The sequence below is a fragment of the Manihot esculenta genome, chromosome 2 (genome assembly GCF_001659605.2).
Source record: "Manihot esculenta cultivar AM560-2 chromosome 2, M.esculenta_v8, whole genome shotgun sequence".
NCBI lineage: Eukaryota > Viridiplantae > Streptophyta > Magnoliopsida > Malpighiales > Euphorbiaceae > Manihot > Manihot esculenta.
In genome coordinates this window covers 2,679,007-2,691,566 of record NC_035162.2, presented here as the reverse complement: position 1 = coordinate 2,691,566, position 12,560 = coordinate 2,679,007, and the positions used below count along the sequence as shown (strand labels likewise).

Genomic DNA, 12,560 nt, shown 5'->3' with positions numbered 1-12,560 from the left:
AACGGATGAATATTATGAGATGGAAGTAATATATAAAATTAAATATTTAGTTTCTATATTTGTAAACATAGTAGTCAGTCTCCAACTCTTCAACCCATTAACTATTTAATATTTCACTTATAGTTGTTATTTTAAAATTATAGGATTAAATGATTTTAAAATTTCAAAAATCGAATCTTTTGTAATTTTAAAATTATAATAAATGTATAATTATATTTCAAAATTATAAATATTAATCAGAAACAATTTATTTTTCATTTCACTAGTTAATAGCTAAAAATTTGAAAATAAAAAACTAACTAATTAAGAGTTTAAAAAATAGAGGTATAAATGAATCAAACTGTTCGCGAACTATTCGAGACTCGACTCGATAAAAATTCGATCGGACTTGACTCGTTTTCTAAACGAGTTAAACTCGAGTTCAATTTTTAAACTCGTTTAATAAACAAGCTGGGTTTGAGTTTATCAGTATTCGGCTGATTTAGACTTGCGAGCTCAACTCATTTTCAACGGCTCACGAACAGATTCGTGAGCAGGCTCGCGAACAAGCTCATGAGCAGGCTCGCGAACAAGCTCATGAGCAGACTTGCTCACCAACACCAATCTCACATCGAATCGAGTTTTAATATTTATTTTTATAAATCAAGTTTGAGCTTATAAATAAAGTTTAAGTCGAGTTCGAGATCAGATTCGAGTTTTTAAATTTATTTTTTAATAGAATCTGAACTTGATAGTTTGACTCCATTCGATTACAGTCTTATTAAAAATATAAGAGTAATTAATATTTTTTTTAAAAAATATCAAGTTTTTATTTCATTAAACTATAAAAATTAAATAATAAATTTTCTTATTTACTCATTTTAAAATCCATTTAATCTCCTATCTCAATAGTACAATATTGAAAGAAACAATGGTATGTTTGGTTTAAAAAAAAATTATAACTAGTTTAATGATTATTATTATGTTTATAATTTATTTATTATATTTTATAATTTTAAATAATTTATTGATATGGAAATTTAATTTTAAACTAAATAAAAAATAAATTAAAACAACTACAAATTTGATGAAAAATAGTTATAATTATTGTTTTTTTAAAGCCTATCAACTATCACTCGCTTCTACTAAAATTTTTTAAATATTTTATTTAATAATTTGGATAATTACCATTTATCAATTCCATTCAAACTAAATCAAACGCCTTAAAACAAAAGAAAAAAAATTGTGATTTGATTCATTGGCAATAGAATTAATGCTTTGTGATTTCCATATCCAAACAATAACTACATTGAAATTGTTATAAAATCTGTAAATTTATATTTTGGGAGATGCCATGTTTGTGTGTAAGAGAAATTGCTCCAATAGTAATTCGGAATTTAGCGCTCTTTCTGGGAAGTTTCGTCAGGCTCCCCCTCTTAAGCCTTAACGGTCTTTTCCCTGCCCATCACCTTTATCGCATGACGTAACCGAACCTCTCCCTCTAAATCCTAACCCACACTCTAAATTTTCTCTGCAAAAAAACCTAACTGCTCTGCTACTCTCTACCACCAAGCGCATTTAGTGTCTTTGTCCATGACTTCTCGCGCTCCGATCACCTTCCGCCACATCGTAACCAGACCTCCTTCCAGCCCCTCTGAGAGATCTTTGCAGACCTTCCCTCCCGAGAGACACTCCGACCTCGTTCGGAGGCGAGGTGGCCGTATATCTGTGCCCGGGAATTTGACCTTACCAACGACGGAGATTCGTAATGGATCGCAAAAGCTGACGAAGTTGCTGCTGAATGTGAATATAGAGAGAAGTTTAGGGCCAGTGCAGGTTATTATGGCGCCGGATAATATGGTGAAGGATTTGATAAAGGCGGCGATTGAGATTTACGCGAGGGAGAAGAGGAGGCCTCTTTTGAAAGAAACTAATCCTGATGGTTTTCAGCTTCACTACTCCCAGTTCAGCTTGGAAAGTAAGTGTCAGTCCTATTTCTTCATAGTACTATACAGACGTATAGAGAGAGAAGTGTCACAATTCAAAGAAAAATCTAACCCCATTCTTAAGTATTAGTCTTATGATTATCTATAAGTCATTTTAATTATTATTATTATTTTATTTTATTTTTCAAACTGAACAGAAACTGAAATCTATCATTTTTAAAATAAATTTTATTTAATTTATAAATGCTCAGACAATTTATAATATAGTCGTTGTATATAAAATAATTATATTATAATTTGATTATGTGAATATTATATAAGTTTCATTATAATGAATTATTAATATATACCTTTTTTTTGGAATTATTTTTCCGTAAAATGTTATTTTCTTATATTAAAGAAAATGGTGATAATAGAAAGCAAACAAATTTATTTTCTCTATTCTTTTAGTTAAACCAAGGAGATATAAATCGAAATATGGGGAAGAAAGGAAACAAAATTATATTTTTCAGTAGGGCTATTTCAATGAAGAATATAATAATCTACATCATCTTACTAGTCCAGCAAAATACACCCTCCCAAATTCAAGTTTTAAATTTGAATATAATGATAATAAAATTTATAATTTTAAATAATTTTATAAATTTTTAAAATTTTAAATTAAATTATAAAATAATAAAAAAATTAATTAGACTTTTCAGTATTATTTGACTATTCATAATATTATTAAATAATTTCAAATAATTAATATGATTTTATATTTGCTAAATTATATGATTTTTCAAATATTAAATTAAGTTTTATATATAAGTCTTTCAGTGAATATGTAATTATGATAACTTTATAATTATATAAATTTAAAAGTAAAAACATGCAAGTGTATAATAAAAAACAATACACATTTTTGTAGTCCAATTAATTTTTAATTAAATAAATGATATTATAAAAATGTATACACATTTACGCACACACATTCCTTTAATCCAATTAAATTGTTAATTAGATAAAAGATGGATGCTTTAAGATATGTATAATAAGCAGATTTTATAATTTAATCGACTTAATTTAAATTTGGATGAATGCAATCTAATTTGGTTGTAAGCACAATCCGAAAGAAGATATATATGCATACTGTCGTTGCTTTGGAATGTGGGTGTTAATAAGAAATAAGTGTGTGGTGAGTGTAGGTTTGAAGGCAGAGGAGAAGTTGATAAACTTGGGATCTAGGAATTTCTTCTTGTGCTCAAAGCCTTCATCAGCAGTAAAATGTGGCTGCTCCAAGCAACCAAAAGTACTGACCATCGAATCTGCATTTCCATTTATAAAGTTGATGGACTTCTTGCTTTAATTAATTAATTCATCTTAGATGCTCTTTCACCAGGTTAATTAAAGCATAAATGAGTTAGCAGATGCATGGAATGGTCCTCTTCTTTCAATCACCAAAAGTTTCCTCTTCTTTGAAGCTGAGGAGAATACTATGACGGGCCGGAATGCCCCATCTTGGGCTCATATTGGACGACGAATCGTCTGTGTCCAAAACTTATAGAGAGAGAGAGTAGAGTGTGTGTGTGTTTTTTTTTTAAAGCAAGAGAGATAGTGTGTTATATAGACATCCTTTTGGTGATGTAATTTAATAAAATAATGTTTATAATTTTTAAAAATTCTCATTAAAATATTCTGAAGTTTATTTGTATTGGATACTTATATTTTTCATTTATTTAATTGTTAATACTTGAGGAAAAGTCCACAAACACCCCTTTTAGAATAGCAATGTTTTAATCTTACTCTAAAATATATATTAACAAATTGCCATCCATTTGAAATTTGATTAACAAAATATGTTATACTATAATTAGAAAACAAATAAAATGATTAAGTATCCAACAAAATTAAAACTTAAAAAAATATTTAAATAAATTTCTCAAAATACAATGATATATCAGTAACGTTTCCCAATTATCCATATTTGTACTCTTTTCTTATCCTATATTCATATAGAATTTTTTTTTCTTATTTTCAAGTTCATATTAGCATTTCACTATTCTTGAAATTAAGTGGAATAGAAAAATGAATTCTACCAAATCTTGATGAGGAGGAAAAATATACAGACATATACACAAACACACACGCAAAAACTTTTTCTAAAACAAAATATCAATTAGCATTAAGTTAATTATATCAAACTTGTTTAAAAAGATTAAAAATTTTAAATATGAGTCTTAATTAAAAGTAATTATATATATACATATGTATTGAATTTAAATTAGTACAGCTTTAATTTATTATTGATGAATTAAACCAAGACAATTAATATAAATTAAGTTTAATTTTTATGTTTTAATATCATTTTTATTAAATTTATAACCTTTTAAAAATTAATGTTGGTCTAAATAAATTAAATTGAATTTTAAAAATTTTTGACTCGATTTGTTAAAATTTTTTTGAGTTTAAATCGAATTCGAATTTTATTTATTTCAAACTTGAATTGAGTTCTACTAAGCTAAAATTTAATTTATTTAATAAATAAATTTAAATGAGTTAAATTTTTATTAAATTTAATTTTGAATAATTAATTATCAGTTTAATTTATTTATATATATAATAATTTTATATAAAAATAAATTTATTTATTATATTTTATAAAATTAAAATTATATTTTATTTTTATAAATAATATAATAAAATATTATTTTACTATGATTAAAAGTGAAATATATAATTTATAAGAATAAAAAGGTGAAATTTAGAAGATAAAATATAAAAATATGATTAAAATGATGTTATTTTATCGAAAACAAGTTAAATGAAAGTTTTGATTCAAAAAAAAAAAGTTAAATGAAAGTCACCTAAGAATAATGGGAAAAAAAAAAAGTCTTCTCGGTAAAGGCAAAACAGATGCGATAGCGCTTTACACACCCGGGTGTTGTGAGTTGCTATCATGCGCCATCCTGACAAATCCGGAGCAAGATTGCAGGAGAAATTAGAGAGGAGAGAGAGGCGGAGGAGAGGTAGAATAGGGTAAGGAACATGGAGGATCTGTATGTATGGCTTATATCCTTCTTCTTCCTCATTGCCCTACTTGTCATCATCGTATTCCAGGTCAATCCCCAAAAACCCTACATCTCTCTCTGTCTCTCTCTCTCTATTACTTATGAATGTTTCGTCAATTCTTTTATTCTTTGCTTTCAACTGTTGCACTCAACTTTCTAATTGCTATTTTATCAAGAATAGCATCTGTTTGAATGTGTTAGGCCGTGCAAGTTGATTTTTTTTTTAAAAAAAAAAACCTCATATATATTCATTGAGATATGTTGGTGCCAATTTTGCTTTGAAATTTTATTGCTTAATGTAGTCGAAGGCGATGGGCAGCTGTGGAAACACAGTTTATGCGGATTATAGCTTATTGCGGTCTATTTATATGTCCAATAAGCTTAAGATTTGTTCATTGGATCGTACGCTATTTACCAATTCACAGTTCCTAATTGTGGGGGTTTTCACGTGGATAATTGCATATTCTAATTAATAATTATAATAATTTTATTCATTGCAAAAACTAAAATGCTTTTAGGGAATAACTGAAGTTAAAACAATGTGTGGGCATTGCATCCAAAGGATTATGTTCTGCATTGGTTTGTGTTTTATCATTGCAATTGGAGGTATATGATATTAGATGATGGAAGCTTAACATTTCAGAGGTATTTGTTGCAGCTAATGTGCTTGGCAGATCTGGAGTTCGATTATATTAACCCTTATGATTCCTCATCTCGGATAAACAAAGTGATATTGCCCGAGTATGCAGCTGAAGGAGTTTTATGCTTGTTTTATCTCCTAACAGGACACTGGTGTATGTCGCTATTGTGTGTTCCATACCTTTACTACAATGTGAGGCTGTAAGTTCTGTAATCTCTTTGTTCAACTGACTAGTATTTTGCTTCATCTATTTAGAATTGTTTGTCCGTCTTGATGTCTCTGTGTGTGTGTGTGTGTGTGTGTGTGAGAGAGAGAGAGAGAGAGAGAGAGAGAAATTGAAGGGTGTAGATTTGGGGAGAAAGGAGGTTGCACTTATTTAACATAGAATCTTTATTGCCTAACAACCATTTCATAAATGCTTCAATAGATTTTTTTTTCCCTAGTATTGCTTAATCTATGTATCTATTCTAATTCAACTTTGGTCTTGATGGTCTTTTTTATTGTTGGACAAAGTGCAAATATCCTGATGAAATAATTGCATACCCAATTCTGTAGAAGCTTTAATGCTTTACTACCCTGATTCTTGCTTGGACACAAAATATTTAAGCAGTTCCTGAGTTTCACTTTGGTATTTAAGCATATCTTGAGCTTTGTCAATAACTTTTGTTTTGAAAGAAGCTTCCTACAACTTGCTTATTTACACTATTTAGCAGAGGCATCAGTTATCTCAATAACCAGCCAAATAACAGCACAGCTTAAAATTTTGTATACTCCCTAACTTGCAGAGGACACCAAAGGCAATGTGCATTTTTCTTCCATCTTCGTCTTGAATTATTATTATGATTACAGGGAAGTAAAACCACACAAATTGGTATTTAACATCTTCTGAGTTGGCTTGCCTTTGTGTTGCTATACTGAGCTGCCATCCAAGCATGAGGGCAAACCAGTGGCTAGGGGGTTGCAAACCCTGTAGAGTGACTAATAAAATTGTTAATTTATTTTGTAGGACAGGAATTTATCGTGATCACTCCTACTGACTAGTTGAATGGATTTGAGAATGGTGCTAAGAATTAACGGATGAACTTTATTGCCCAGCTAACAAAGAAAATACGTGTCAGACATTATGTAGTCATTTCATGTAATTTTATTTCATTGCATTTTAATTATGTCAATGCTTGAACATGGCTAGGCTTTGAAATTTTCTGGTTAGGTCTAATGGAAATGGTAAGAGTCTACGTTTCCTAACATCTTCTCTCCGTTGTCAGTTACACACGAAGACAGCATCTGGTAGATGTGACTGAGATATTCAACTTGCTTAGCTGGGAAAAGAAACAGCGACTTTTCAAACTCTTCTATCTCATTTTTCTCCTCTTTCTGACAATTTTCTGGTATGTGAAGATTCAGAGCTACAATCAGCTAAGTTCATTATTGAAATTACTTGCTTTTGATATTGTTTTGACCTTAATTTTTTCATATATGTAGGATGATTTTGACCGCATTGGAAGATCATGACCTTGAATAATTGGGTGCTAATGCGCATCATTGTAATATTCATAGGGAATTCTGGATTCCATAAACTGCCGGCTTGTATGAATGATTAGGACAACAAAGGGGTCTGTTGTAATTCAAATAGTTCACGTCCCAGGATTGAGCAATCATTAGATTCTATTGTTTTAGATGCTATACATTTCTTGGACTTCGGCTAATGTCGAATGTTTTTTAGGCATTTTAATCAGTTCATCTAATCTGTTCCTTCGTGGTCGGTGATTCCCCTCGTGTGTTTTTGGCCCTTAGCACGCAGAGCAGTGCTAGTTCTTCTGCTTGAGTTACTTGTATAAAAGCCTTGATTAGATATCCTATCTGGAATGATGACAAGTGAAATGCTATTTCTTTCCTCCTCCCAAAAGATTCTGGATACAATCGAAGAAAAAGCAAAGTTGTTTTTTTTTTTTTCAAAGTTTATTTTGAAATCCAAATTTGATCTGAACTTGATTTAAACGCTATTTGGTTCATTATTAATCAGATCAAAATGCTAATTTTAATAGGACTAATCACTTAAAAAACAGGGTAAAAAAGGTTGAAAAATAAATAAATTTCTTCTAAATTTATAGATGCGGTTCTTATCTGGACATATCCATTTTATCACGTCACCTCATTTGCAACGGTAGACAATTAAATTGAGAATGGGTGAGCCGGCCGGAGTTCATGGCAATTGGCAAAATATCCAAAGCAGCTCTTAAAATTTTTCATCAAAATTCGAAGGACCTTTTTTTTTTGGTCTATCAAAACTTTTAATATAACCTAATGTCGTAAGAACTGACTAAATAACGCATTCTTTTTTAATAATAAAATATTGTTTTTATAATTTTAGAGATTAAAATTATTTACTTTTATTAATTAAAATAAATATTTAAAAATAGAAAATACATGAAGAAAAATGATAAATAATTATAAATATTTTTGATAAAAAATAATTTTCTATTAGATTATGGCTTATCTGGACTATCATTATAAAATTCTAAAAAAAAATATTAAAATTTAATAAAGAATTTGATGAATTTATTTATTTTTTTTTTTTTATATTTAATGACGCATGAGTTTTCATCCCTAAACTAACTTAGTGATAAAGATGCATTAATTATCTGGACCTAAAAAAAAATCCTATCGAAACCGCTTGAACCGGTTCAACTTTTGATCGAGTAGCGCATTAAGTCCTAATACGGATAAATCTCCAAACCCACCAGCCCTCTCATCTTCTTTCTCTTCTCTCGGCTGTTTACTTGGTGTTCATCTTCTCGAAAATTCATTCTTTTCAAGTGAGTAACGTTTTTTCTCTTTTTGAATCCAAATATGTTTATGATGTCTGAGCTTACTTGTTGGGTATATAAGAGGATGGAATGACGTTTCTCAATTTGTAATTTCTCTAATCCTTTTGTGCTCCGCTGCAATCGAATATATACATTATACTCGTGTGGGTTTTTGTGCGTGCAATCCTTTTGTGAGTTCTATTGAAAATTTGTTGAAATAAAGACTAATGTGAATGAATTGAGAGTTTTTTTGTGAGATTATTGAAATGGGTTTCTGAATTTTATTGAAATGCTAATGTGAGATTTTCTGTGAAATTCTGGGTTTTTTTTTTTTTTAATGTTGGGATTATGAGTTAATTGGGTTTGGACAGTAATCGGGTATGGTAATTGTAAACGGGTTTGATACTTGACACTCCCTAATCGAGTAGAGTGTTTCTGATGTGTCTAGAGGTTCATCCGTAGGTTTTCTTGATATCAGTTGATGTCTTATTTTTTAATCACACTCTTTATCATTTATTATTGCTCCTAATTTCCCATCTGTCCAATATTTCCTTGTTGATAATGAAATTATACGCCCCTTCTACAAGAATTAACAGATCTATGGATTCTTCTGTGCCTGCCATTGTAAGGAGTCCTTTGTATGGGAGCTTTCTAGCTTATAAGAGTTGCTTTTCTTCAGAGGAGGCTCCTCAATTTGAAAATGTTCTCTAATAGTTCCTTGAATTTGGAGATGTGTTCAATTTTTGAATCCCAATAATAGTTCGTTGATATTAATATATCTCCAAAATAATGATTTTATCATAATTTATTTAGTTATTTTATAAATGATTTTATTTATGTTTGGATCATGGATAGCAATGATCATAAATTGTTCTGCTTTCTTTCTGATGGTATAGGTTTTTGCGGTGTTTCAGAGTCTTAAGATTGCTAATACGAGATGGTCAATGCCACTAAAGGATTGTTCATATCCTGGTAAAAGAATGTTCTGACTTTAATAAATCTCATATGTTTCCTCACTAGCAAATAACAATTCATTCTTGAAATTGAATTCGATAGTTGTTAATTGAATAGTTTGAGCGCAAAAGTTGGTTGTTCATTGCAGTGACATACCCATGGCGCAATTCATTATCAATTTGAATGCTTCTTTACCTGCTTCGCAGAAGTTCATTATTCATGTTATTGATAGCACTCACCTCTTTGTACAACCGCATGTTTCTGAAATGATACGTAGTGCTATTGCTGATTTTAGAGACCAGAATTCCTATGAGAAGCCTAATTGATTCAGTTTTCTTTTCTTTCCTTTATGTAATGGAGGAGTTACTGAGATATGTATATGTATACCTTTGTAAGCAGTTGGTTTAACTTGTTATTTTATGAAGTCAAATGTCGTCCTGTGTTGCTTTTCTGAATGCATGATTCTCTGTGGAGCTCTTGAAATGGCCTGTTGAACTTTCATACCATAAATTAGATTTGATGATCTGAATATTTATGCATTGTCATTTCTATTTAATACTGTTAAGTGCTTGGAGAACATCACAGGGCATTCTGCTCATTAATGGCATTCGATATTATCTATCTACTTATTGCATGTAAAATTTTCAATTCCTACTTCAGGTGGTTGAAAAAATCCTTTGTGGATCAGGGAAACTAACGTTATTTGGTTGGATTGGAGTTGTAATAGGAAAGGCAAGGACAAGGCTATCCCTTTGACTTGCAGGTTTGCTAATGGTGTAGAGGAACTTGAAAGTAATAATTAGAAATTAAAGAATGCTTTGATATTTTGATTAATATCTTATGGTGTTCTCTAATTTTTACTTATTTTTAAACAATATATTTTAGTTATTGAAGAGGATAGAAATTTTAATATACTAAAATTAAAAAATTATTCTCCACACAGGATAAGAAATACTTATATTTACAAACTTTCACTGGTCTACCTCTTTTAGGGGTAAGCTGTGTGCAGTATATCTAGTCTTCGGTCGAATTGAATTAATTTAAAAATTCGATTTGATTTTTTATTTATTTTAGTTTGATTTGATTTTTAATTTTAAAAATTTTAATTATTTCAGTTCGATTTGATTTTGATCAGAAAAAATTTTAAAAAATTAAACGGAATTGATTAATGATAATTGTATATTATTTTTAATAATATAGAGTAATTAGATTATATTAAGGTTGAAATATTAAAATAAATAAAAACTAAAAAAATTATTAAAAATTTAAATCGATCAAATTGAATTGAATTTAATTGAATCAGATCAATTTGATTTCACTTTAATTTTTTATCAAAATTAATTTAATTTCATTTTTATAAATATTAAAATTTTAAGTTTTACTTCATTCGGTTCGATTTTAGATTAAACTGATGGAATTCATGTTTACTCTATCTGTTTATTTTTTTAATTTTAAACACATAAAATAATGCGGTAAAATAGATGCAAATTTAATTTTAATTTTATTTTTTATGTATGCTTTTTTTTTAAAAAAAAATAATTGTAATTTAGAATTCTGACCTATTGCATTGACATGCAATTCATATTAGTCTAATTTATGTTCAAAATGTTTAAAATTATAATATTGATCCTTCCCTTTAAAAAAAAAAAAATACAGCAAAATGCCAGCATTCTCTAACAATATGTCCTGGTTCCAAAGCCTGAAGTTCATCTTCTTCGAACCAACAGGGCAGAAGATTCATTCGTTCAGGTTATAAAGTGGCTTTGTTGTTTTTGGCAGTTGAGGAACCAAGTTATATTCAGCTTTTTTTTCTCCACTTTTTTATTTAATATTAGTAATATATAATTGTGGTCTCTCCCCTTCGTTTTTTTTTTTCTTAGGGGTAATAAAAATCGCCTTTTCTAAGTAGAGGAGGATGGCAATGTCAACGTGCATAACAAGAAGAGTCCGCCTTAATATTATGGTAGAAGCTTGCAGATCATACGATATTATTAAGCATTGACCTATTCTATTTTTCAAATTCAGTAGATAATAACTAAGTTAAAGAATATTTCAAATGGTTTTATCAACAAAATCTATGCCAATGTTAAAAGAAAAAAGAAGAACAAAATCCCCTACAAAAATGGGTATTAACAAAAACCAATAAGAACATTTACGTGCATGTGGAGAAATGGGACAATATATTATCCAAGCTTGGACTGAGTTTGATGATTTTCCCTTAACCATTCATCCCTCCATCCTCTGTTAACCTTAGCAATGAACTCTTCAATTCTTCTCTGCAAATTATCATCTTCTTCTTCGTCATCATCTTCCCAACCAATTTCACCATCCCTATCACCTTCATCATCTCGGTCGTAGCCATCAGAAAAATCGTTTTCCTTCTCATAATCATCATCATCATCACTGTCATAATCTTCATCCTTATCGTATGCGTCTTCTACCTCTTCATACCAAGACTGGAAAGCATACCAGCCTCCATCACCTTCTTCCACAGAAGGCCTATAACTTCCAACAACTACAGCCAAGATTACGGTGTTTAACATTGAAAACAAGAAAAGAGTGGATGAAAAGTTTAGAACCAAAGTAGCAGCAAAAGACAGAATCAAGAACACAAGTGCTGGTGTCACAATAAACTTCATGTCCAATGGTGGATGATATTGATGCTTTTACACGTAAATTTAATTGGGTTGCAATGGTTTCCAGTTTCTAATATATAGGATGATTTGGTAGAAGAGGAAGAGTGCTAAAGCATACATTCTCAGAAAGTGTTGAGAAGTGTGAAATAAAACCATAGAAAAATTAATGGGTTTAGTTCATTACATCAAGTAATATAAACTTCCTAAGATGCTCAGAAATTTCTACTATCATTTCTTTGTTTACGCTACTCAATAGTTACCGTGTCCGTGTTCCATGACAGCCACCCACAATTTTTTTGGCCATTTTCACAAGTTATCTAAATTTTGGTATTTTTTATGCTTCTTTAATTTCTGTTCTAGATTCACTTCAAATTCAATCTTACGGTTAATTTACCATTTAATTTCTTCTACTTCAATTTTTGTTTTACTACTTTTATCAAATCTGAAAAGTTTGCTTTATTAGTGAATTCTATTTTTTATGGACTATTATTTTGAATGATTGCTAAATTACGTAATTCAAAATTTTTTTTATGATTAATTAATTATTG

General features: G+C 29.6%; 4 protein-coding genes across 5 annotated transcripts; 3 read left to right on the top strand and 1 right to left on the bottom strand.

Annotated features, from left to right (window-relative positions):
• The first annotated feature begins 1,439 nt into the window (after positions 1–1,439).
• Positions 1,440–3,509, top strand: LOC110608122 (uncharacterized protein At4g22758-like). Of its 2 annotated transcripts, none has more exons than XM_043954256.1 (3): positions 1,440–1,957; positions 3,113–3,216; positions 3,292–3,509. In XM_043954256.1, exons 1-3 carry the CDS (start codon positions 1,573–1,575, stop codon positions 3,313–3,315), a joined length of 513 nt encoding a protein of 170 aa, XP_043810191.1. In that variant the 5' UTR covers positions 1,440–1,572; the 3' UTR covers positions 3,316–3,509. The 2 variants fall into 2 exon arrangements, with proteins under 2 accessions (XP_043810191.1, XP_043810192.1); XM_043954257.1 differs by having other exon boundaries at positions 1,441–1,957; positions 3,307–3,509.
• Positions 3,510–4,797: 1,288 nt separating this feature from the next.
• LOC110608120 (protein cornichon homolog 4) lies at positions 4,798–7,372 on the top strand. The gene is made up of 4 exons (XM_021747329.2): positions 4,798–5,024; positions 5,634–5,815; positions 6,881–7,003; positions 7,098–7,372. Exons 1-4 carry the CDS (start codon positions 4,953–4,955, stop codon positions 7,135–7,137), a joined length of 417 nt encoding a protein of 138 aa, XP_021603021.2. The 5' UTR covers positions 4,798–4,952; the 3' UTR covers positions 7,138–7,372.
• Positions 7,373–8,287: 915 nt separating this feature from the next.
• On the top strand, positions 8,288–9,827 carry LOC122722532 (general transcription and DNA repair factor IIH subunit TFB5). Its single transcript, XM_043953606.1, has 3 exons — positions 8,288–8,431; positions 9,319–9,394; positions 9,525–9,827. Exons 2-3 carry the CDS (start codon positions 9,360–9,362, stop codon positions 9,700–9,702), a joined length of 213 nt encoding a protein of 70 aa, XP_043809541.1. The 5' UTR covers positions 8,288–8,431; positions 9,319–9,359; the 3' UTR covers positions 9,703–9,827.
• A 1,527-nt stretch (positions 9,828–11,354) lies between these two features.
• On the bottom strand, positions 11,355–12,015 carry LOC110608119 (trigger factor). Its single transcript, XM_021747328.2, has one exon. It carries the CDS (start codon positions 12,013–12,015, stop codon positions 11,560–11,562), a length of 456 nt encoding a protein of 151 aa, XP_021603020.2. The 3' UTR covers positions 11,355–11,559.
• Between the last annotated feature and the right edge of the window lie 545 nt (positions 12,016–12,560).